This window comes from Cervus canadensis, chromosome 18 (genome assembly GCF_019320065.1).
Source record: "Cervus canadensis isolate Bull #8, Minnesota chromosome 18, ASM1932006v1, whole genome shotgun sequence".
Classification (NCBI taxonomy): domain Eukaryota; kingdom Metazoa; phylum Chordata; class Mammalia; order Artiodactyla; family Cervidae; genus Cervus; species Cervus canadensis.
In genome coordinates this window covers 33,179,840-33,206,429 of record NC_057403.1, presented here as the reverse complement: position 1 = coordinate 33,206,429, position 26,590 = coordinate 33,179,840, and the positions used below count along the sequence as shown (strand labels likewise).

The window sequence follows — 26,590 nt, the reverse complement described above, 5'->3', positions numbered from 1 at the left end:
GTTTCCTTGGTAGCTCAGACTGGGCATTAGTCATCCTAGTGTCTGTGCCACACACACTGACACATACTGAGTGTTCAGTAAATATATGCAGAACAAATTCTTTGATGGACATTTATGACATCACTTTTTCATTCAGTAGTATAATGTGCCTTTGCTTTTTAGATTTTCTCAGCTGAAGGGCCTGAACTTGTCCCATAATAAGCTTGGGTCATTTCCTGTATTGTTATGTGAAATTCCTACCCTCACTGAGCTCAACCTTTCCTGTAATGGATTCCACGACCTGCCGAGTCAGATTGGCAGTCTGCTAAAGTAAGTACCTGATTTTTACTGGGTTTGTGTTTTCTTTTGTTTGCAGTGTAAGGAACTTGTCTGGCATTTGGAATGAAGGTAGTTCCGTGAGCTCTTGCAGTGAAATAGATAATGTAATTATGAGAATTCTAGTCAGCAGCAGTTACTTGCCTACAGAAGAGACTAGTCCCTTGTTTTAACTGCAGAGGCTCTGACTACCTTTGATGTTAGAGGGACCATCTGTATTTAAGTCATCTTAGTAAGTCTCTATAGATAGACTGAGGGCACTTAATCATATTGGACTCATAATAAATTAGTGACAAGTAAAATTCCATAATTCTAGTTCTATCCATCCCAATTGAAACGTTTCATCAAGGAGTTTTGTTTTGTGTTGTTCTCTTCTTGCAGTCTTCAGACCCTCTGTCTTGATGGCAACTTCCTGACCACTTTACCTGAAGAACTGGGAAATCTGCAACAGCTTTCCTCCCTGGGAATTTCCTTCAACAACTTTAGTCAAATTCCCGAGGTTTATGAGAAACTCACTATGTTAGATAAAGTGTTTATGGCCGGAAACCGAGTGGAAGTGCTAAACCTGGGGGTGCTGAACCGGATGAGCCATGTCAAACATGTGGATTTGAGGTGAGGTCATTCTTTTTCATGTTTGATTGCACTGAGTCTTCACTGCTGCTTGTGGGCTTTCTCTAGTTGCGGCAAGCAGAGGCTCCTGTTGTTGCGGAGCACAAGCTTTAGGCACATGGGCTTCAGTAGTTGCAGCATGCGGGTTCAGTAGTTGTGGCCCGTGGGCCCTAGAGCACCAGCTTAGTAGTTGTGGTGCACGGGCTTAGCTGCTCTGTGTCATGTGTCCAGAACAGGAATCGAACTTGTGCCCTCTGCATTGGCAGGTAGATACTTATCCACTGCATCACCGGGGAAGTCTGTTTTGGTCATTGTTCACCGCGCTTTCTTTTTGCCTGACCTCTGATGTTCCTTTACATTTTCTTTTTAAAAATAAAGACTCTTGAAACCATTAGGATTTTAGAACAATGTATATTTTTAAAGCTGTAGTAAAGCTTCATTTTTCACTTAATGGCAGAGAGATTTATGAATGAGGTAGGTGTACCATGTGGTAGAGATGAAGGTTGTTCTGACTTACCCTCCTAGCAACCTTTTATGAGAATTCCCATTTCCTTTCATCCTTACCAATGTTTGGATTTTAGGAGTCTTTTTTCCTTGTTAGTGTAGTAGGTAGAAAATAGTATTTCATCATTTTAATTGGCATTTATTATGAATGAGGTTGAGTATCTTTTTGTATGCTTATTGGTGGTTTGTATTTTTCCATAATAAACTTGACCATTTTTCTGTTGAATCATTGGGTTTCTTCTTGATATCTGTGGTATTAGAATTGAAATGTTACCAGTTTTACCAGTAATATTTTTTAATGAGAGTTTTATTCCTTTTTAAAATTATTTATTTATTTGTAATCTTTTCCTAAATGAAGATAGTAAAACACACATACTGAATGTTCTGTTATTTACACTAAGCCATTGATATCCCTCATAAAGACATGGTAACAAAAATTTATTGAGGAATAGGAAAATGAGAACAGGCCTGTGTGCATTAAATCTTATACCTGTATAGAAAAAAACAAAGAAGTCATCATTTGCTTTTACTTGCCCTTGAACTATTCCGTATAGATACAGACTGTTTTCCTCTCCCTTAATTAATGTAATGGGAATCTTGGCGCTGGAGAGTAGGCAGAGCAGTGAGAGGCAGTGTGGCTGTTTCCTCTTGCTCTTATGTGGTACTTACTCTGTGACCGTCCTGCTGCTCTCAGCCCCAAAGGTTATGCTCATCTTCTCGTATCTTTGTTTTATTCCTTCATCCCTGCCTAACCTTACTAGGTATTTGGATGCAGGTTTTAAACTAACTGTTTATGGACATGGTCCCCTTTCCTTTCTCTTTATTTAATTTGTACATGTATTTGCCAATCTGCACAGTCTCTAACTTAGCTTGTAAACAAAGAACCCAAGGTACAGCTATCTGTGCTTATTTACTTAGTACCTTGCAAAAGGAGGCAAGGAGTAAAATTCTTAAGTTGTTTAGGAAAGAGACAAGAGGAACATATTTCTCCTGTTTTTTTTCTTTTGGTAAGCACGTTTAGTAGACTTTATTTCTAATGATTTTCTTATTTCTGAATATTAAGGATGAACAATCTAAAAACCATGATTATTGAGAATCTGGAGGGAAATAAATACATCACTCACATGGATTTGCGGGACAATCAGCTGACTGACTTAGATCTTAGCTCCTTGTGCAACTTGGAGCAGCTGCATTGTGAGCGGAACCAGCTGAGGGAGCTGACGCTCAGTGGCTTCTCCCTTCGAACTCTCTACGCCAATTCGAACAGTGAGTTCTCTACCCAGCCTCGTGTGTTTCCTCTTGTAGCTCCTGTCCGAGCTGTCCAAGAACAGTGGCATCTGAGGTGTTCCTCAGTCACTCCTCCAAGTGGAGTTTGAGGTTCACGAAGACCTGGCTTTAAGTTTGCAGTCAGCACTTCAGTGGTTGAGATATGCATAAAAAGACATTGCAGGATTATTTGAGCTCCACTAAATGAACGTTATAATAATCAGAGGCATTTTGCAAAATGCCAGGATGTTAGGGTGGGCAAGCATGTTTAAAAGAGAATATCAGTAATAGTCTTGCAACATGGGTTGGCCAGCTGCAGCCCAGGGGCTAAATCTGGCCTACATCTCGTTTTGTGTGGCCCTTGAGGAATGGGTTTTTATGTTTTTTAATGGTTGGGTTTTTAAAAAATCAAAGGAAGAATAATTTTGACATGGGGAAGTCATATGAAATTCAAATGAATAAAGTTTGATGGGAACACACCCACATTCGTTTGCATATTAACCACTCTCCTACTACAGTGGCAAAATGATTAAGTAATTTTGAGAGAAACCACATGGCCTGCAAAGGCCAAAATGTTACTAAATACTTAGCCCTTTACAGAAGATTACCAGTCCCTAGTCTAAAACCTTGTGCTGCCTTAGTTCCAGAATGAGAAGCCCTTCACTTCAATAGTGATTTATTTGCCCCAGGGATATTTTTCAATGTAAAAGGCCTCTTATTTGTTGAGGTCATTCTGTTTATAGAGAATTCTTTACTGAAGAAGTTATACAGTTGACTCTTGGAAAACATAGGTTTTAAATGCACAGGTCTGCTTTTTGTTTGTTTGTTTTGTTTGGCCATGCCATGGGGCTTGGGGGATCTTAGTTCCCTGATCTGGGATTGAACCCGGGTCATGACAGTGAAAACACTGGATTCTAATCACTGGACCACCAGAAAATTCCCTGTACAGGTGTACTTAAACATGGAGTTTTTTCGGTAGTAAATACAATTGGTTCTTGAATAATGCAGGGTTTAGGGGCACCTCAGACAAACCCTCTAGACAAAAATCTGCGTGTAACTTTACAGTCAGCCCTCTGTTTTCATGATTCTGTATCTGTGGATTCAACCAATCATAGATTGTGTAGTATTGTAGTATTTACATATATGTATGTATATATGTACATACATACATATGTATGTGTGTGTGTACATGTATATATATAAAACACTATCTATAAAGTTTTGTATGGATTTTCAACTGCTCAGAAGAGGGTCAGTGCCTGTAACCCCCACATTGTTCAAGGGTCAATTGTAACTGCTTTTCTGTGTTTAAAGAAGAAAGGAAAAGATACTCAATTTCACTAAGTGTCAGTCAAAGAAATGCAAATTTAGGTAATACCTTTCTATCACAGAACAGAGCAAAAGAATTGTTCTGTTCACAGAATCCTTAAATTCTACAACCTAGAAGAATTCATACCAACACTTGAGGTTTTGACACTTCAAGAGTAAAGAACTCAACTTTCAGCTTCACAGAAGTCCCTGGTCATCAGGGATGTCTTTTATTGAATTTATTACAGTATTGCTTCTGTTTTATGTTTTGATTTTTTGGCTATAAGGCATGTGCGATCTTTGCTTCCCAATCACAGATCAAACCTGTGTGCCCTGCATTGGAAGACAAAGTCTTAACCACGGGACTGCTGGGGAAGTCCCTACTTATTAGTTTTTAATCGTTAGTTCATCTCAGTAGGTGACACAAATTTTTATTGATTTTCCTCCATGTTTCCTCTGAGTTACATTCTTCTTTGGAGAATGTCACTAACACCAATCTGTTCTCTGATTAGGATTGACAACAGTGAATGTCTATCCAGTACCCAGTCTGCTCACGTCTCTAGAACTCTCCCGGTGAGTGTGTCTCATTAGAGTGGTTGTTGTTTGATTCCTATACTTAAGAGATGTCTGTGGGCACTCTGGCAGTTTTGAGGTATAGGAAATCCCAATATGTTGAAATATTTAGATGACGTAGAGAAAGGCAGAAGGTTCGCTAAAAGAGTATGTTTAATGGCCATACTATCTAGTTGAAGTACTGAAGCTGAAGCTCCAGTACTTTGGCCACCTGATGCGAAGAACTGACTCATTGAAAAAGACCCTGAAGCTAGGAAAGATTGAAGGCAGAAGGAGAACGAGATGACAGAGGATGAGATGGTTGGATGACATCACCGACTCTATGGATATGAGTTTGAGCAAGCTCTGGAAGTTGGTGATATACAGGGAAGCCTGGCGTGCTGCAGTCCATGGGGTGGCAAAGAGTCAGACATGACTGAGCAACTGAACTGAACTGATCTGGTTAAAGGAAAGGTGCCTCTGAATTACTCATTGTTACAGTTTGTGGATTTATAATGAGTTGCAAACAAAGACCTATTTCCCTTCCATGGGCATTGATTTTTCCAATTGGAATCAGATAATTCTTGGTTTTGAGTGACTTAAAATGTTATTCTCTTACTCTTGTGAGCCATGTCAATCTGATTTGCAGAGCGATGTTAATTATATTTGGGATTTTATTTCTTCTGTAAGTGGTCAAGAATAAACATAAACGAGGTTTGCTTTCTTTCCTTCATTCATTTTTAACATTGTGTTAGGCATTCAGGAGTCAGTGGCTGAGTTTTACAGTCTAATTTTACAGTCTAGTTTGTCTTGACAATCGGACAAGCAGTAAGAGGGCAGTGAGTATAGAGTGGTAGCAGCATGTGGAATGGGCAGTGGATGGAGTCCTATATTGTCAGAGTTGCCGCAAAGTTTAAATGAGACAATAAATGCAACATATGTAGCCTAGTACCTCCATAAAATAGTCTCTCAAGAAATGTTAGCCATGATAGCCAGGTTTCCTTTTGTTGTTGTGACTTTATCATTATTATTATTAAGCTGTTGTTCTAGATTCTTCCATCCATTTCTTTCTGTCATCTTCCTGTCAGCAAAACCACTGTATGGTTCAGGATGAAGATTTACCTTCCGCACTGAACTTGATCATTACTGAAGAAAATCATGTGGACCCACCCTAAATTCACAGTTTCCAGCCTCATCTGGAGTTTCTTCTTTTGTCAGTTCTTTCCAGGGTCCTCAAATCTGTTCCAAATTGCTTGGCTTCTTTCGACCCCTCCCCTTCTTATGTCCTCTGCTCTGGAGCTCAGCTTCCCACTTGACTGAGAAAATAGAGGTCATCATGGGTGATCTCCCTTAGCTTCCTACCCCCTTGCTAAAATTCACATAGATCCATATGCATTCTCAGCTTTCCTTTATTCCAAGCCAGCCCAGCCATCTGTGCCTTTGATCACATCCACTCCCACTGCCCCGAACCTTGCTCTGTTAGTCACCCCTCCTTCTCTTCTTTCACATGTGTTCAGTGTCTTTCTTGGTCTTTATGCACATTTATATCTCTTGTCTTAACAAATAAACATTCCCATTATCTTGCACCCCCTCTAGCTACTATTCTGTTCCTTCATCTTGCTCATCCCTTTGTTTGTCCACATTTCTCAAGAATTATCTGTATTTCTTGGCACATTTTCCTGTTCCCAATTGTTCACCCCACGACAGCTGGCTTTAGACCTCCTCTTGTGGAACTTTTCTGTATTGACACTGTTCACCTTGCTCTCTTTTATTCAGACATGCTGTTTTCTTGGCTGGCTGATACAGTCTGATTTTTTTCATGCCCCTCTGACCATTTCTTCTGTCTTCTGTACTCTTCCTTAGCCAGCCCTTTAAAGGTAACTTGTCTCAGGGTCTGTCCTTGGCCACTGCATTTCTCATTTGACACAATCTCATTTACTCCCAGGATCTCACTACACTTCAGTGTCAGCATCACTCAGAGCACCAGTCCAGACTCCCTTTTTTCAGCCTCAGACCTGTGTGTCCAATTTCATAATAGATGTTTCCTCCTGCATGTCTCCAAATACCTCAGATATTGCAAAATGAGATTTATTATCCACCCCTCCACCAGCACTTTAACTAGTTTGTCTTGTTTTCTGTTTCAGCTTTTGGTTTTATCGTGAGACGATCAGCTCAAGATGGACACCACTGAAATTCATGATTCTTAACCTCATTTGGAGCTTCTCAGTCCTTTCTCTGGATAGGATTTCCTCTCTGGTCATCTAGGCTAAAGCCTAAATGTCACTTTTGATTCTTCTCTCTGCTCTACTCACATGTTTACTCCATCTCTAAGTCATTTTAATTTTTGCCTCCTGAGTGTTTCTGGCTCCTTTCCCTTCCCTTCCAGGTGTATCACTACTCATTGAGGCCGTTATCATTTCCTTTCGGGATAAAATTGTCTCACAGCTTCTTGATTACTCTTCCTTTTACTAATACAGCCACCTCAGTGAGACCTCTTGTGTATTCAGAGTGAGCTCTTTAAAGTGCAAAACTGACATTGTCTCCTTGCTGCTCACAAACCCTTCAGTGATCCCCCTACACTTGCAGGATAAGGTCACAGCCTCCGAGACATGATTAAGTCTTTCCAGCCTTATTTCTTCTCACTCTGCTCCATATTTGCCGCTCCAGCATCACCAAACTACTTATTATTCTTTTCTTGCCTCTGTGCTCTAGCGCATGTTGTCACCTCTTACTTGACATGCCCGCCAGACCTCAGGACATTGTGCAGCATTCTACCACAGATGTCATATTTCTTAGGGGACTTGCCTTGCAGGGCTTCCTTCACTGTGTAGTCAGGGCGGCATCTGCATTTCTCTTGCAGCATTTACTTCACTCTGCCTCGTCGTACTGATCCATCCATCAGTTGAGACTTTAAGGCTTAGGGAAGTTTAGTAACATCTGAAAATAAAATTCCTGTGACTGAAGATCTGGCCAGTACTCTACTGAAGATTTGAATTCACATTCTAAATGATCTGGCACTTTCCCCTGACTCGTTACCTTTTGTTCTTGCTTCCTCACTTTTATTCCTTTCGTTCTTTTCCCCCAGAATTCACTTCTCTTCTCCCCCAGTCATCACCTGGGGATATCCTCCTCAGCTTTGAAGATACGTCTGTGGTGCCCCATCTTCCTTTAAGGCTTCCTCCCCTCTCCTGTCCCATCCCGCCACATGTGTGCTTTTAGTGCTAAAGGCCTTCGTATCCTCATGGAGCCAGCAGCACAGTTGTTCCAGTATCACACACGTGTGTGCTGCTTTCTCTCTCTCCACCTTTCTGTCAGCGGCGTTCATTGGGCATCTACTGGATTCCAGGCAGCACACCAGGGGTGCCCTGGGGATTGTGCTTCTGCCCTCAGGGAGCACAGGGGCGGATGTGTTAGAGACTGGTGAAACGGCGCGAGTTTCTCCTCATCCAAAATGATACCCTTTAATTATTTCTTTTCTGCAGAAACCTGCTAGAGTGTGTCCCTGACTGGGCCTGTGAAGCAAAGAAGATAGAAATATTAGACGTGAGCTATAATCTCCTGACAGAGGTTCCCATGAGGTATTCATGTGTTAATAAATATATTATGTATGTAATTATTCCTATATTTGGGTTGCCTGTCAAGGATGCTTTGATTCATCTGTTTGGTAAATATTGAGTATCTGTTGCGTGCAGGGCAGCATGAGTGCTGTAAGGAATACAGTAACACGTCAGGCCTAGTCTTGGCCGGCAAGGAACTTAGTAAGCAGATAGTAAGGGTGACCTGTGCAGAGATAACTGTGATACAATGTAACAAGAGTTGCTGGCAGAGGTCAGTGACTTGTTAGTGATAATAGAACATTTGTATTGAGTGATTTGTTATGAGCTGGGCAATGTTCTAAGAACTTTACTTTCATTATCTTATTTAATCCTGTGTTAACCTTATTTTATAGGTGCTGTTATCTTCATCTTACAAATAAGGAAACTAAAGCTTAGAGTGGTTAGATAGTTTGTCCAATGTTGCACTTAACTAGGAAGTGATAGGAGCTGGCGTTTAAATGTAGTCATTCTTACTCCAGAGCCTCACTTTTGGCCACTGCGCTGTATAAATAACATGCCTTAAAAATTCAGAACTTTGAATAATTAGGGGATGCTGTGTGGAGAATACCTGTTTGAATTGACCTTTATAAGATGGTGGGGTTTCTGTATGTGGAGGGGAAATATACAGACATTGGGGGGTGAAGGGTGGTACCAAGTTGTGTAATGTGAGGTCATTACCTAGTGGAATCTTTAAAAGTATACACAAGGCTTTGTACATAGTAGATATGAACATAGCATTGGAGTCAATCCTTAATCCAAATCCTGACTGTACCATTTACTACGTGTGATGTGAGATCTTTGGCAAACCAAAGTCACTTAACCCTTCTAACCTAATCGTTAAATGGCCTGGCACATTTTAAGAACTGAATAAGTCATAATTTTTGTTACAATAAATTTTTTAATTAATTTATTATAATCGATTTTATTAATGTTAATAAATTCACTGAATTTTCGGTGCTGTCTAGACTTAAAATCTAAATTGATTTATGGCACAAATTGCATTTTTTGTTTGAGGCTTTTTGTTTTGGGGCTGTGTGCTTTCATTGGTTCATCTTTCCCCAGAATGACCTGAATGACTTCCTGGTGGGTGGTGGGTAAACATATGGTCGTGGCTGCTTTCTTGGCTCAAGCACCTGTCGGTGATGATACTATCTAGAAGAACACATTTCTGTACATTTACTGATTTTAGTTAGATAGCCAAGGGCAGACTCAGGAAGAGAGATTTAAGCCTGTTTTTTTTTTGTTGTTGTTGTTGGTGGTGTTTCTTTGTGCTCTGTCCCCTTAGAATCCTTAGTAGCTTGAGTCTTAGGAAACTAATGGTGGGACACAATCACGTGCAGAGCCTTCCCACGCTGGTGGAGCACATCCCTCTGGAGGTGTTGGATGTCCAGCATAACCTGCTCACCAGGCTGCCAGATACTTTCTTCTCTAAGGCCTTAAAGTAAGTGCTATAGATTTTATTGAGAAGAGCAGGACCATGGGCTAATAAGCAAACTACCTGGACTTATCATCAGAGTGACCTTTGAAACTGTCTTTACAGAGTGTTTACTTCATAGTCCGGCTATGGGTGGACTTATTTGCAGTTTGTATGGAATAAAATATGACACTGTCTTAGGAGGCAGGAAGCTTCAACTCAAAATGTGAAATAACCATCAAATACTTGGGAAGTTATGATGTTGTAAACAGGTTTCAAGAGCTTGGGAAGGTTCAGGCTTTCGTCTCAGAAAAGGAATACAGTTATGATCTTCAAAGAGAGGCTGCAGTGTTCTGATACAGCTTCTTTGGGCACTTTTCAGCTTTTGCCTTAGGAGAAAAGGACGTACCACTGAAGTTAATTTAGTTTTTGCTTTTAGCGTTGCCAAGGTATCATTAAGTTACACTCTTTATCTGCAGGCCTTTTTTACTCCCTGCTTTGAAAGCTGTGCATTTAAATGCAACATTGTTCCAAAAGTATTACTTGCTTTCTCATTGTAAATTAATAAATAGATAGTAAATCTTCCTATTTTAATACCCATAATCAGGTTTATTTAACACGTATGTCACCATTCAATGAAAACTAGTTTTTAATTACAGTCTTCTGCAATATGGAGAAGGCAGTATTGTCTTCAATTTAGACATGGAGAAAGCAGAGAGAAGCAGTAGTAATTAACATAAGGCTGCAGGACACGTACAAAAAGCATTTAGCCCACAAGCGTCTGGCTTGTTCTTTGTTTGGCAGCTTTGTTGTTGTTAAGTCGCTCAGTTGTGTCCAACTCTTTGTGACTCTGTGGACTGCAGCATGCCAGGCTTTTGGCAGCTTATACATCTCTTAATGTATGATATATTTGGTTGGATTTTCCTAAAAATCTTTGGAAATTCTAAAAAATGCATGAAGGATATTTTCTCTTTGAAAAGTTTACATGGAGTCTTAGGGCAGTAACATTTGTTAGTTAGCAAGTATTTGTTAGTAATGCATTACAATGCATTTCATTCTGATGAAATCTGAATAAAATTAGTTTACAGCCTTAGAATCTGCAGTAAGGAAGTTACCTAGAGGTTGTAGCAAACTGTCAATAATATTTACTAGTATCTCTGCACAGAGAATTTGGGACATACAAAGATATAGACACACAGTACCCTCAATAACTTAAAAGTTAACTGGACATACAGATCACACAGTTTGAGGATGACTTAGAACACATAAGTTTAATAATATATTAGCTCTTTTTATTGAGCATGTTCTATATGTACCAAACGCTGTGCTAGGCAGATTTTTTTTTTTTTTTTTAAGGCAGATTTTTAAAATCATACCATGTTTTACTTATAAGATGGGTGAAGATTAAAGTGAATTATAATATTCATTGTTGACAAAGGTATGAGCCAACACATTCTTTGTATCCTTCTTGTGGGAGTATAGTTTGTTATAGCCTTTCTGGAGCTGATTTTGGCAATATATGTATAAAAATCTTAAAGATAAATGTAGCCTTTGACTCCACAGCTTCTGCTCCTGGGAATGTAGCCTAAAGAAATAATTGGGTATGGGCTCAAATATATTCATTACAATGTTTGTAATAACAAACAATTGGAAATAGCCAATATGCCCATTATTAGGGGATTATAGAGGGATTGGCTAAATAAATGATTCTATTAAAATCAGACAAAAATTCTTCCAAAGGGTGACTTCACAGTTCACATACTTGTGAATGTGATACTCAGCAGCATCCTTTCAGTGGACACACAGACAGAAAAGTATGACGCTGGGTTACAATCAAGCCAGTGCAGAAGCCCAGGGACTTAACTGGCATGAGCTGAGTAAAAGGAACTTTAACTGCATGGAGTCAAGCAGAGAAAACACCCTGGAGGAAGTCATTTTGTCATCAGTTTGGGAGCATGGAAAGGCACTGTTACACACTAAGATGGCATGATGGTTTCCCCATCAGAAGGCAGCAAATAGCCTTAAAGGAAATGATGGTTTGCATGTGTCTGTCAGTCTCAGATACTTGAACGCATCCGCAAATAGTCTGGAGTCTCTGCCATCTGCCTGTGCTGGGGAGGAGAGTCTGAGTGCGCTACAGCTGCTCTACCTGACCAACAACCTCCTGACGGACCAGTGTGTGCCCGTCCTGGTGGGGCATCCGCACCTGCGCATCCTGCATCTTGCAAACAACCAGCTGCAGACGTTTCCTGCAAGGTAAACAGATGCAGACTCTGATCATTTCAGACATGTAATGTGATTCCACATTTGTCAGACTACATCACAGCTCTTTTACTGGGTGCTCTTGCTTTATGTTGACCAACTTACCGATCCCTCACTTGAATGAGAAGGTCTGTTTGTACCCTTTTGTAAGTATCATTAACCACAGAGGTTGTGGTTAAAATGTGTTTAATTCTTAGTATATAGGTTGAATGTCTGCTGTATGTCAAGACCTGTGTACATACTAGGGAGACAGTGATAATTAAGTTGCAGTCTCTGTCCTCAGGGAACTTGCATTTAAATTAGGGAAATAGATGAGTATTAGTATATTGGCAGTTGCAGTGCAGTGTAATAAATGCAGGTGTTAAAGATATGCGCAGGTAACTGCACTGAAGAGATGAGTAGTATGTAGCCAGGCTACATTTATAAGACATAAGAGAGACATTTGGTGTGGTCAACGTTTTAAACAGCATCAGTGGAGAAATAAGTATCTTCCAAGATACCTTTGATTAAAAATTTTTTTTAGAAAATTTGACGCCAGAAAAATCCATGAAGGTAGTTATTAAAAATCATGTTTTCAAAACCTAAACACAGAAAAATGACATTTGATATAATTTGAGTGAAATTATATATATATCATAAAATTATATTTGATACAATTTGAAAACTATTTTTTTTCTATTTTGTTTTACAAATTTTCTTAGAAATGTGTTAAACACGAAAAACGTAGAGATTGTAATTTTTTGTGATTGTTTATAAAATATTTGGAGCTTACAGAAGACAAGTGCAATAAACTTGATTGCTTCCTTGTAAGAACTTGAGCAATAGCTTTTAAAGTGAATGCAGTCTTAATTTCAAGATGTGATAGATCTCTTGAAATCCTAGCAGATTAGTTCATTGGACCTCAAGTATGTTCAGATAAAGTGAAAATGACGCACCACTGATAAGTTATACGAGTTTATGAAACTCTTGGGAAATACCAGATGTAATACTCTTGAAACTTATGAAGTCCCCCTAATTTGAAGACACTTACTGTTGGACTAGAGTAATCTGAATACAGATAATAAAACTAAATGGAATTCAAGAGCAGAATTTCAAGGAAAATGTGTGTTCTAACCTGAATTGTAAGTCTGCTGTCATCTCCTGAACAGCATTATAATTGCATGGGCACAGTCCAAGGCTTCTGTTTCCTTTGGACTGTGTTCAGAATCCAGCACAGTTCTGGGTGCCCACTAAGAGTCTGATTGAGATATAGATGCTGTGTCTCTGTGTAAGAGAAAAGCATGAGGTTTGGACATGGGAACACCTTAAATATATATGATTAAGTTTTTTTAAAAGTTATAAAACAGTACATGTAATAAGCATCATGTTTTAATTTAAAAAAAATAGGGTTTCATGCATTAAAAAGGACTAGAATACTCACCACCAAATTGTCATCAGAGATTAAATCTGGTCATGGGATTGAAAGTTTTTTTGTTTTTGTTTTTTTAATGTTCAGCTTTATTTTTTTAATATTTTTCAGTTAGTATTACTTTTGTAGTAAGAAAACAATTTTAATTCACGGAACTTAATTATTACAAAGGATTTATCAGTAGTCTAGCATGGAAATTATCTGTGATATATGAAAAGGGCAGATTTAATATAAAATCTACATATGAAAAATTTGACAGGAAATTCAGCAAAATGAAAATAACTTTTTCAGATTGGTGGTGGTTCTGTGGATTTATTTTTCTTGTTTTCTAAACTTTCTGTTGTGGGCTTCCCTAGTAGACCAGTGGTGAAGAATCCACCTGCAATGCAGGAGACGTGGGTTCGATCCCTGGATCGGGAAGATCTCCTGGAGAAGGAATACCCACTGTAGTGAATCTTGCCTCCAAAATCCCATGGAGAGAGGAACCTGGGAGACTACAGGCCATGCGGTCACAAAGAGTCAGACGTGACTTAGCAAGTAAACAGCAATAACAAACTTTCTGTTACAGCAGTTTATTCTCTTTACAGTTTTTTAAAATCTAGATAAAGGTGTTAGGCCCTCTGAAGCTATTCTGCTTACTGCATAGAAAGCTTGGCTTACTGCAGTGGGATAGTGTGAATGGCCTGCATCACAGCCCATGGCACGGGGTTGTATCTATGCTCAGCACTCGATAAATGTTTATGGAAGCTGGATTATGTTATGAATAACTGTGGAAATTTAAAACTGAAAGGAATCTTAGTGATAACTTAGTACAACTTTTTATTTTATAGCTGAGGATATTGATGTCCACTGACACTTATTTACCCAGTATTTTGCTACTAGTTAGTGGCAAAGCAGTACCATAATTAGTCGACTAGTTAACCCTGGGAAGATGTTCCTGCCCCGAAGATCCAGCAGCTGCAGTAGAACCATGGGACACTCCAGCCCTCAAAGTGCACTGAGAGGGAGGCAGATGAGGCTGAGGCTCGGTGGGAACATTCATTCACCGTGGTGGCTGTTCATTCTGGCCAGTTATCAGGCCACAGGCTGGTCCCCTCTATACTCTGGCTGCTGTAGAACTTGCTTGGCAGCTGCTTGTTTAAGTACAGTATGGTATTTTGTTGTTTCTTTTTCAGCAAACTAAATAAATTGGAGCAGTTGGAGGAACTGAACCTAAGTGGTAACAAGCTTAAAACCATCCCCACGACCATTGCGAACTGCAAAAGGCTGCACACTCTGGTGGCCCACTCCAACCACATCAGTATTTTTCCAGAAATATTGCAGTTGCCTCAGATCCAGGTACTTCTGTGTGCTGTGTCCTGAGGTGATGGCTGGAGTATGACTCCTAATAAAGTGGCAGCTTGGGATCACAGTATATTTAATTGACTCTTGGGAAGAAATGAAATTCCCTTTGAGGATATAGTAGGAGTTTGAACATTAGGGAGTTAAGAATTAACTTAATCTCTCCTTTTTCCTCTCAGTTTGTAGACCTAAGTTGCAATGACTTGACCGAAATCCTGATTCCAGAGGCTCTCCCTGCTACTTTACAAGACCTGGACCTGACTGGAAATACAAATCTGGTTCTGGAACACAAGACACTGGACACATTTAGGTAGGAAGACTTCTGAAGTTGAATCCACGTGTGCTCTTACTCCCACCAGCCTTGTGTGGTTCTTCATAATGACTGTGCGGACCTCAGTTTATTAAAGCTGTAGGATGACTTAGATCATAAAGCCCCTCGGTTCTCTTCTTTGATCCAGTTTGTGTTGGGTGTTCTATCCAGCAGTCAAGCTCAGCATCATGACTGCTTCTCAGCCACACCCCAGTACCTTTACAGGGCACGTGTGGGGCTGCATCCCACAGGCCTGCAAACGCTATACTTGCCCAGCCTCACGACCGAAGAAAGAGCCCAGAGGCGGCAACAGAGACTTCATGGTTTAAAGGGTAGGGCATTCTTGCTTGTTTGAACCAAGGTCCTAGAGCAACAGTCCACCATGTGCGGCAGATGGTGTGCAGGACATGGTAGTATCTACTGTGGAGGGGGAGGGCATCGGTTACTTGGGAAACAGCAGAGGAGCACGCCCCCTCACTGTGCCTTTGATAAACTGTCATAGTAGAGATAGTTCACATCTAAAGATCAGAAAAGTCACTAGCTAGGGCTAGGTGAAGTGGTGGGAGGTCGGGGGGTGGGGTGGGGCGTTTTGTATGAGTTTATGATTAGTCTGTCTGATTAAGAGGGAAGGTCAGTCAGGTGAGTGGGGTGTGAATGAGGCAGGAGTTGGTCAAGCAGGGGAGGTACAGAGAGCAAGAGAATAGCTGTCTTGAGTGGTCTGATATATAGCAGGCATAGGTAATTTAGGTGGCACAGATTATATTGCGTTACATCTAAGACAGTGCAGAATCACTCATTGTACCAAGACTTCACTGTATCAAAATACTTCAACTAAGTAGACAGTTGGTTGAAACTTAAATACCTTTGTTGTGCTTAGTTTTTCATTGAAATGAAAGGCATCAGTTATTACAAAATTGGCCCATGTCTTCCTCCTACCTCCTACCCCTTTTCTTTCTTTCTCTTCCTTCTTGGTCAGTGGGTCAGCATACTACTTTCTTAGGTCTCTCTGGAAATGAGTCTTAGTATGTCAACAGATTATTTTGTAAAAACAAATTATTGTTGGGATAGCTTTTGTAAAATAGAGACACATGTAAGGTTTAAACCTCCCTTCCTCCACTTCCCACAGCCACATCACCACCCTGAAAATTGATCAAAAACCTTTGCCAACAACTGATTCTACAGTTACATCAACCTTCTGGAGCCACGGACTGGCTGAGATGGCAGGGCAGAGAAACAAGTGAGTATCATGGCTGTGAAGGCTGAGAAACTTCTCCTGACATCTGGGAACAGATCTAATGCTGAAAGCTAGGCCGTGTTGTTCTCTTGGTTTGACATAAACAAATCACAGAATGCCAACATCAGATAAGATTCCTCTGAGACCGTGATCCAGTAAGACAGAACAAGATGAATGTGCACAGAACACTCACATCCCACCTCATGACTAAGATGGGTGACTGCTCCTTTCTTTATCAGTCACAGCTTTGTCCCCATGCTAACCTTCTTTCCCGGTAGTTAAGATTTGTTGAGATTATCAACCATAAAATAGCCCTGCTTTCTTTTTTTTTTTTTAATTTTTTTAAAACATTTTTTTCTCTCTTATTAATATGTATATTTTAAAATTTTTGGCTGCACCGTGAGGCAGGTCCCTGACTGGGGATCAAACCTGTACGCCTTGCCTTAGAAGGCAGATTCTTAACCATTGGACCAATAGGGAAGTCCCAGAATAGCCCTGATTTCTGACAGCACCCAATCTAGTATGACCCCCCACTTTGTTAGACTTTCCCCAAAGTGATCCAGCCAAACCCAAATCCTATACTAGGTTTTTTCCAGTGCCCACGAATCTACTCCTGAGTCCCATGGTGTGCTTTCTCTTGTTGTTACATGATAACCCAATTTGTTGAGCTACAAGTGTGGTGTGCACTTTGGCGAAGTCTTTGACTGAAGGGTGTTGATAGTAGGCCTTTATCACTACTGAGAAAAAACATCTTTTTAGCCTTCTGTAACATTGCAAAGCTAATACATACTGCTCCTGAATGTGGCTGAATTCCCCCATTTCTTATGACATCAACTCTTTTAAGATGTTGCTTACTTACCTTCTATAACACTTTTTTCATGTATAGATGGGGATTTACCACTATTCTTCTCCACTCTCAATCAGCACTTACTTTTTTATTTTTTAATTTTTTGGCTGCACCACATGGCATACAAGATCTTAGTTCCCTGACCAGGGATCAAACCTGTGTTCCCTGTGTTGGAAGTGAGTCCTAACTACTAGGACTGCTAGGGAATTCCCTTCCTTCTTTAAAGAAGGCTCCCTGGAGAAGAATGCTTTGCCACTGACTTTCTCTTTCTTCTGTTTCTGTGAAAGGTTATGTGTATCTGCTCTAGCTGTGGATAACTTTGCAGAGGGGGTGGGAGCTGTGTATGGCATGTTTGATGGTGACCGGAACGAGGAGCTCCCTCGCCTCCTCCAGTGTACCATGGCGGATGTGCTTTTGGAAGAGGTGCAGCAGTCAACAAATGACACAGTTTTCATGGCTAACACCTTCTTGGTATCTCACAGGTAAGCAGGTGGGTTGAATAATTTCTAACCTGGCCCTGCCTAAGCCAGAAGGTCTGGGTCTCAATTGTAAGTTCAGCAACATGGTGAGATCTTGCTTTTTGTCTCATGACCGTTCTGTCCATCAGCATGGAACATGGGGACTGTGGCTCTTTAAAGAGCCATCTGTTTTTTCTCTTGAAACCAAAGGCTGCTGAGAATCTGGAAAGCCCAGACATCATGTGTAATAGGTTGTGTATGTGTTATGTACATTTGGGGGAAGGAAGGTGGTAAGCCTCTATAAGATTCTCCTAAGGGTCAGTGACCTACAGAGGTTAAGCACTCATCAGATTCTTGTTTTTAAAATACTTATTATTGGGGATTTACCAACTAATCTCCTCGCTGAAGCCTAAGCCACTTAAAGGCAAACACCCTATAAAGCAAACTGTTGAAAATCTCTTCGCAGCTAATAGAGCATCTTGCCCAGCAGATGGGCTGCTTAAAGCATTCGTACAACTGAGAGAGTGACCCTTTGCATAATCAGGCTTCAGATGGAACAGCCTGGAGCCCAAGCTGGTTTCACCTGTCATTATAACACAAAGATGTTGGGAAAGAAGTCTATTTTTTAGTAATAGAATTGAGCCTAGGGACTTGGCAAAATAAAGCATTTGGGAAAGGAAACTCAATTTATGAAGCACTTCCCAAGAGCTGGGCACAGTTCCAAGCATTTTCCGTACTGTATCTTTAATTTTCTAAGTAAGCCAAGGAGGTGAGTATTTTAATCGGAAAAATTTCTTGGAGCATTAACTTGCTGAAGATCTATAGCCCATAAATGGGAGAGCTGGAATCTGAAACCAGATCTTTCTAATAGCATCTGCTCTGTGTTTAGCATTGTGTACCAAGTGCTGGAGGTTGGGGGTAGACACCATGTGCATGGGAGAAATACAAGGAAAACTATGGGCCTTCCTTCTGGGAACTTACAACCCAAGTAAGTGGTTCAGTGTCGTTCTAGGACCAGAAGCCTCAGCATCACCAGAAACTTGTTAGAATGTAGATTACTGGGCCAACCCCTTCCCCACTGAATGAGAAACTTAACAAGCACTTCAGGTGATTCTGATTTGCTTCAGTTGGAAGCCACTGAGTTAGGTTATTGCAGATTATGATCAATCAGAAGCAGCAGAGAAAGCTGCCTCTTCATTGTCTTCTCTGCCGCCACCCTTTTGGTAAAATTTCTTAGCTAAGAGTAGAAGGCAAAGCCGTCTTCACCATCATCACTCATATCAAGATGGATGAGGGTGAGGTGGGTTCATGGTCAACAGATAAACAAGGAAGCCTTGGATATGAAGGACCGCTGCTTTCTTCTAAAACTGCCGTGTTTTCATTTTCTTTTCTTTCTAAACAGGAAATTAGGAATGGCTGGCCAGAAACTAGGCTCTTCGGCTCTGCTTTGTTATATTCGTCCTGACACTGCCGATCCAACGAGTAGCTTTAGTTTGACTGTGGCTAATGTTGGCACATGCCAAGCAGTCCTGTGTCGAGGTGGGAAGCCAGTGCCACTCTCTAAAGTCTTCAGCCTGGAACAGGACCCAGAGGAGGCTCAGAGGGTGAAGGACCAAAAAGCCATCATAACAGAGGTAAATCTTACTCTCCACCAGTGACTTCTACTCCTCAAATCTAATGAATGCTATTCTACATAGAACAATGAAAGTCCATTTTCTTCCTATCAAGCCTTGTAAATTGTATTCAATCCAGATAATAGTAATAGAAGAAAATCTAATGAGCAGCTAATAACTAGCAGAAAGAAAGAGCAAATTAATTAGAAATGAAAAAGCCTAAATTGTGATCTTTAGACTTATACCGTGCATGTAAAATAAATGTAAATGTCCCCCTTGGTTAATTTTCATCTGGTTTCTTATTCCAAAACACAAGAAGCAAAAGTTGTATGGTTTGACATCCCTGTTCTGAAGTGCAAAGTTTCACAGTAGTTTTCCTGTTTATGGCTGAATATATTCTGGTGGTTAATTTTCATCTGGTTTCTTATTCCAAAACACAAGAAGAAAAAGTTGTATGGTTTGACATCCCTGTTCTGAAGTGCAAAGTTTCACAGTAGTTTTCCTGTTTATGGCTGAATATACTCTGGTATTGTTTTTTTTTTTTTTTCTTTTAAATAAAGAAGCATCAATGTTTCTAGTATTTCATAACTTTTCTCCTTTTTCAGAAGTTAGCATGGGACTTTTGCTTTCAAAGAGACTTTAGCAATTACATGTAAACACTGTTTACTGCAAAGCAGAATTTTGTTCAGATCTTCTGCCCATAGTTAATTGTTTATTTCTTGACTGTTGAGTTCTTTGTGTATTTTGGATACAAGTCCTTATCAGAAATGTTTTGCAAATATTTTCCCAGTCTGTGGCTTGTTTTTCATTCTTTTAGTAGTGTCTTTTGCAGAGCAGAAGTTTTTAGTTTAATGAAGTCCCACTTACTAATTTTCTTCCTCATGAGTCATGCTTTTGGTGGTGTATTTAAAAACTCATTGCCAAACCCAAAGTCACCTAGATTTTCTTCTGTGTTGTCTTCTATAAGTTTTGTCTTTTACATTTAGATCTGTGATTTATTTTGAATTAATTTTTTTTTTAGTAGGTGTAGGTTGCTCCGTGTCCAGATTTTATTTTTTTGGACATGTAAATGTCCAGTTGTCCCAGCAGCAAATTGCCTTAGCTCCTTTGTCAAAGATCCGTGGACTCTTATATGTGTGGGTCCACTTCTGGGCTGTCTTGTCAGAATTTTACAATAAGTACTGTCTAAAAGATTCCATCCAAGGAAGCACAAAACCAAAAATTATCCTTCTAATGTGGTTGATGCTATGAAGATTCTGGAACTATGATCTTAGGAGGGTCTTTCAGTCAGAACAAATGAAGATAAAAGATAACTTTTTATTTGATTAGTCTATTACAGAATTTAATTAATGCTGTTTAGATTTTTCTTAGGGAGTCAAACAAGTAGGAAACATTTTTATAAATACAGACAATTACAATTTTATAATGTGTTGTTTGCCTGTTACTTGCTTAAGCATTGTATTTTCATTGTTTTGTTTAACTTTCACAATAACCCCCATGAGAGAAGTGCTTTTATTTTTATTTCACAGATGAGGAAAATAAAATTACAAATTTTGAGAGTTTGTGACAAGTTCTGATAAATAAGAGTGCCAGAATTTTCACCCAAAGAATGACTGTAGCTATGAAATTAATATATTGAGGGCTTTGGTGGTTTTGTTTGTTTTTTTCTTAAGAAATCAGTATGAAGCATCTGGCAGATGAACATGCCCAGCCTGCAACCAGGGTTATTCCTTTTCCTCTGAGTTTAGAATTATATCATTCTTGATATGACCCTTAGAGAATAAGTAAATTATGCCATGGATTTCAGACTTTCCTTTTCTAGGCCAAATAACTTCAGGGATTATTCAGTACTTTAGCTATAAAGATTCTCTTACCCAGTTAATATCTTCAGTCCCAACTTTTAGTCCCAACTCTGCCTTTGTTATTTATTTATTTGGCTGAGCTGGGTCTTAGTTGCAGCATATGGGATCCAATTGCCTGACCAGGGATCGAATCTGGGCCCCCTGGATTGGTAGTGTGGAGTCTTAACCACTGAACCACCAGAAAAGTCCCCCAACTCTGCTTTTAAATGAGAAGTCATTTTTAGTGACCCATCTGAGTTTTGGCCCCTGCCAGAATACTAGTGATGGAGAATTAATGATAGTTTTGCTTATTATTTTCCTAACAGATGTTTCTCTATTTAAGAACATGCTGAGGCCTATACTTAATGTTAGAGCAAATATTTTTGAGATGGAGGTGCCTTTTAGCCACTTGATTTTCATTGGTTTTAACTCAGGCCTCTCAACTATTTGTGGTATAATACCTATTTGATATTCTGTCCTTTTGGAATTCTACACATTTATTTTTTGTAAATCCACTTAAAATTACACATACCCTAGGAGAAAACCATATGACATGTCAATTCTATTCTATTGTAGAGCCCTAAGTGTTGTGATCTAGAAAGACATAAAATTGTGTGTCACTGTTGCTTGTTTCTCAAAGTTTGCATTCTGCTTATCTCTAGGACAACAAAGTGAATGGGGTGACTTGCTGTACCCGGCTGCTGGGCTGTACATACCTCTACCCTTGGATCCTCCCCAAGCCCCACATATCTTCCACTCCACTCACCATTCAGGATGAGCTGCTGATTCTGGGAAATAAAGCATTGTGGGAACACTTGTCATATACAGAAGCGGTCAATGCAGTACGCCATGTGCAAGACCCATTAGCAGCTGCCAAGAAGCTGTGCACATTAGCCCAGAGCTATGGTTGTCAGGACAATGTGGGGGCGATGGTGGTTTATTTGAACATTGGTGAGGAAGGCTGTACTTGTGAAATGAATGGGCTCACGCTGCCAGGTCCTGTGGGATTTGCTTCAACCGCCATCATCAAGGACCCGCCCAAGCCGACCACTCCTTCCTCCAGCAGTGGTATTGCCTCTGAGTTCAGTAGCGAGATGTCCACTTCAGAGGTGAGCAGCGAGGTGGGGTCCACTGCTTCTGATGAACATAACACTGTTGGCCTGGATGCTGGCTTACTTCCGAGGCCAGAGAGGCGCTGCAGTCTCCACCCAGCACCTACCTCGGGGGTGTTCCAGCGCCAGCCCTCTTGTGCGACTTTCTCAAGTAACCAGTCTGACAATGGCCTGGACAGTGATGATGACCAGCCGGTAGAAGGGGTCATAACAAACGGCAGCAAGGTGGAAGTAGAAGTAGATATCCACTGCTGTCGGGGGAGGGATCTTGAGAACTCACCCACCCTTCCAGAGAATTCTCCTGCCCCATGCCCCGAGGACCGTGCTAGAGGATCGTTATTTGGGATCCGAAGACAGAACAGTGTGAACAGTGGCATCCTCTTGCCAGTGAGCAAAGACCGGACGGAGTTACAGAAGTCTCCCTCCACTTCCTGTCTCTATGGGAAGAAGCTCTCCAATGGCTCTATCGTACCCCTGGAAGACAGCCTGAACCTCATCGAGGTGGCCACCGAAGCACCCAAGAAGAAGACCGGCTATTTTGCTGCCCCTACTCAGCTGGAGCCAGAGGACCAGTTTGTCATACCTCATGACCTAGAAGAAGAAGTGAAGGAACAAATGAAACACCATCAGGAAAGCAGGCACGAGCCTGAGCCCAGTGAAGAGGATCGGACCGAGCTCTCGGAGGAGTTTGACACGGCGCTGTAGTCCTCCCCCAGGGGCCATGGCATCGCACGAGGCTGCATGGTGTAGGGTAGGGGACCCTGCCAGGGGCGTTCTGCCTCTGTATCTCTAAACCACAGATGAGAAGAGGCTGGATCTCGGAGGTGGAAATGGTGAGAGCTGTCAGGGTCTTGCTCTGGATAAGCTAGTCAACACCATCAGTGTTAAGTTTCACATTTAACCTGCATCGGGATCCCCAGGGTTCCTGGGGAGCAGGCAGGCATTACTCTGTATCAGTCCTACCACCTGCCATTAACCCTTTCTCTCCTAGGATAATTATGAGAATTTGCCTGCCTGGGCAGGAGAGGGACTATTTCTGTGGAGGAAGATTGGTTCCTTTTACTGATTGCTGCTGATGGATCTCTGCGACAGAGAAATCACCTTCTATCTCAACCTGATGGGATGTGATGTGACTAGTCACATGGCTTTTCCTTCTTCTCTACGAGAATACAGCCTATTGAAATGATGTTTATTGGAAATGTAGAACCAATCAAACAGATAACTTATGTTTGTGATGTAATGAGAGCACTTTCCACTGACTGTGAACTTTTTATTTTCAAATCTGCACTCGAGCCAATCTTCTTAGAGGCAGCCCAGATCCTTTGTCCATAGGCAGGATGATCATCGGGAGTTGGGGCCAGCTGTGAGGGTACGAGGAAGGGCCCTGGGAAATGGACTGTTGGATGTCAGACTGTGAAAGTTCCTGAGAAACAGGGGAGTAGTTCTTCTTTGGGGGATGAAGACGGGGAAGGGGTGAGGAACAAGACTACTTCCCCCAAGTCACAAAAAGAGAATAACTGCTAGGAATCTCCCAGAAGATCACAAGAGAAGCATTTGGGGATTGGCGTCTTTCCGTAACATGAGGTGGAGATGGCAGTCAGCCTCCTAGTACGCAGGGCCAAGGCTGCTGCTGCTGCTCACATCCAAGTAAACTTGAGTTACAGCAGACGACTCTGAACAGACTGAGGCTGAATGAGAACAGATGGATGGATGGAGCTTCCAGTTAGACAAGTTCCTTCTCTCATTCTCGAGCCTAGAGATGGTTTTCTAAAATGTTAGGAGTGAGCTGAAGTTTCAACTTTTAATGGTTAACAGAGTCTTCTGAAAATGCTTATCCACCTCACATGGCTTCACAGTACTGGGCTCAATTTCTGAAAAACTTGATTGAGAAAATCCTAAGCTTACAGAAAACCTGGTTTACTGATTTTTTTTTTTTTTTTTTGCACATCCCATGTAAGCCTAGCAAAATGCAGTTCCTTCTGTATTTCTGTTCCATTGCCTTTTCCTACAAAGTTTTGACATTGCTTAATTTTACCCAGTGGGGAATGTGCTTTGAATTTTTAGAATACTTTGACAATTAAAAAGAAAATAGAGTAGAATCATTTTTAATCTGTTTCATGAGACATGAAATGTTAAAGATAGGGTTGATCTATACATACATATGTTGGGGGTTTTATTTTGCTGAAGCAGTAGTAGAAAACCAGATGACCTCTCCACAGATAGTTAGGTATCCTCATCTTCTCAGAGGCCTGTACCCATGTGTATGTGTCAGTGGGGTACACACTCTTGGAGGATTCCATACCAATGAGTGTCTGGTGTTCAGCCTCTCTAAGATATGAATTTGAGTCCCCAAATTGTCAGGAACACTTTTTTCTGTGTCAAACTACTTGTTAGCTACTGAAAAATTTTAGAACTCAGGTCTTGATTTGAAGTGGGGATCATAATATGGTTCATACAAAGTTCAGGTGCTGTAAGAAAGATGGGAACAATAGTGTGTTGCCGCCTTATTTTTTTATGGGAAAATGGGGTGGGGGGGATGAAGGAAAAATGAAGGGAAAACCCAAGATGATAGTGATGAAAATTATTTTGGGACGAAACCACTTTAATAGTCTTTTTAAAATTGTCCTTTATCTGTGAACTGTTTCTTGTCTGTTTCCCACCCTACGCTAATTGGAACCACTACAAAGCCCAGTTATGAAACTGCTTAACTAAAAGTAAATGTATTTACTTTTTAATCAGAAGAACCTTCAAATTCCCAGTGTTCTTTTATGTTTATGTCCCAGGTTTATGTTCAGGAAACATTAGGTTGTATGAAAATATAGGCTGTACCAAAACTGATTGCTCTTTTTCTTGTAACTTCCTTTGATTCATTTCCCTCTATAATTACTATTTGTTAAAACAGAGGATGAAAAGGCCATAGCCCATCACCAAAAATACACAGAACCCTCTTGACCTATGAAGTCATTTACACTTCCTGTGTGAGCTGATTAGGTTGTCAGGTGGTAAAAGCCAGTAATCTGTCTCCAGGTGAATGTAATCTGCTTCCTAGGACTTTACCCAGAGGACGCGTTCCCCAGGTGGGCAGAGGCCCATTGATCTCTAGCCCAGAGGTCCCAGCCTCTGCACGATTCTCAGGTCACTGTGTGTACCTCCCATTTAATGGAGTTGTTTAAGAGAGTTTCTGAAAGAATGTTACTCCTGCTTATGGGAGCAGTCCAGGAGTCCCATGGAAGAAAGAAAACTATACAAGTCTTGGCAGCCATGGTATTTTTCTTATCCAGATGGATTGGAAATGTATTTGAAAATTTGAATGCTAGTATGTCCATAAAGCTACCGTGATACCATAGAGTCATTGAATTATTACTCCTCATTCAAGTGAGGGCTTTCTTATACTACTGTAGAGTGTATGTGCAATAAGTTGATGAATTCATTTTCCTGATGTATAGAAGAGCCAACACGAGCAGCTTGGTAATCATTGGGTGCTATTTTAATTGTTTGTAGCGAGTGCTATTTTCTAGGAGATGGAGCCAGTTAGGTTTGGCTGATCTGCTGAATATCAGATGATGCCATTCTTTCCATGTCAGCTCTCAGCAAAAGCAGGTACTTGGAAGCCACAGGCTCCCCTCCTCTGTCTACTCAATAATCACTAATGAAGAGACCTCCACAAGGGAGCACTTGGCGGTTGTCGATAAACATACCAATTATTAAATAGTCTCCAAGCCATTCAGTGATGTCTGCAGCATCACTCTAGAACTGTCTTGTGTCACTTTTTTACTTCCCTCTGGGCGGGGCCTCTCAGACTCCCCTGTTCATGGAGGCAAGTTAATCTTTCTCTCCAGTTAGTGACTTTTGCCCCATAGTTGGGTAAGCACTTCCTACACTGAGAAAAGCAGCTACAGTAAATCCTGCTCTGTTTCCCTCATTTGGTGATGATTCAATCACACATAAGCTCCTTGTATTCTAAATTTCATGCACTTCTCCCAGACGCTATAGGGTTTTCTCTCACTGTTGCCAGTGGAGGTCATCCAGACAGTGAGTTCATATCTTATGGTTTTGTGCAATCATTGTCGTATTGTAGTCCTAAGACTCACTATAGTGTATTTTTGATATTTTTGAAATGTGTTAAATTTTTTAATTCAATAATATGAGCCAGAGCATGTTGCAGCAAATCTATTGTTTGTATAAAAGTAAAATAAAAATAATGATAACAATAATAATAAATAAAATAAAATGGAATATCTTTTTCATGGCTTTGTTTTAAAATGGAATACCTGTTATTTTATAAGTACTTTATTTTAGCATGAAACTGTAATTTTCTCTAACTTGTATGTAGAATTAGTTTCTTAACCAAAAGCACCTTTAGGATTTTTCTGCTTTTTCTTGCTTTAGGGGAAGATAAGTGAAATCACATTCCATGACAAATATGAAGCTATGAGTTAAGGCAAGAATAAATATTTTTGATCACCTTTTAAGCTGAAATAGCAATAAAGATTTTTTACATTAAGAAATATTATATTCTGACTTGGTTTATATGTTTAAATAAATCCCAAAGACAAGAAGCATGGTCCTTATTTCCATGCAGGTTATTAGCTGATGAAAG

General features: G+C 40.5%; 1 protein-coding gene across 1 annotated transcript in view; it reads left to right on the top strand.

Moving 5' to 3' along the window:
* Positions 1 to 26,500, top strand: part of PHLPP2 (PH domain and leucine rich repeat protein phosphatase 2) — a 59,679-nt gene extending 33,179 nt beyond the window's left edge. The window contains exons 7-19 of the mRNA XM_043436286.1: positions 163 to 309; positions 697 to 927; positions 2,492 to 2,694; positions 4,515 to 4,575; positions 8,037 to 8,132; positions 9,436 to 9,591; positions 11,620 to 11,820; positions 14,410 to 14,572; positions 14,755 to 14,885; positions 16,012 to 16,122; positions 17,254 to 17,448; positions 18,827 to 19,058; positions 21,541 to 26,500. Coding sequence (XP_043292221.1) covers positions 163 to 309; positions 697 to 927; positions 2,492 to 2,694; positions 4,515 to 4,575; positions 8,037 to 8,132; positions 9,436 to 9,591; positions 11,620 to 11,820; positions 14,410 to 14,572; positions 14,755 to 14,885; positions 16,012 to 16,122; positions 17,254 to 17,448; positions 18,827 to 19,058; positions 21,541 to 22,695 — 3,082 coding nt within the window. The 3' untranslated portion in view covers positions 22,696 to 26,500. The remainder of the gene's footprint in view (positions 1 to 162; positions 310 to 696; positions 928 to 2,491; positions 2,695 to 4,514; positions 4,576 to 8,036; positions 8,133 to 9,435; positions 9,592 to 11,619; positions 11,821 to 14,409; positions 14,573 to 14,754; positions 14,886 to 16,011; positions 16,123 to 17,253; positions 17,449 to 18,826; positions 19,059 to 21,540) is intronic.
* Positions 26,501 to 26,590: the final 90 nt, after the last annotated feature.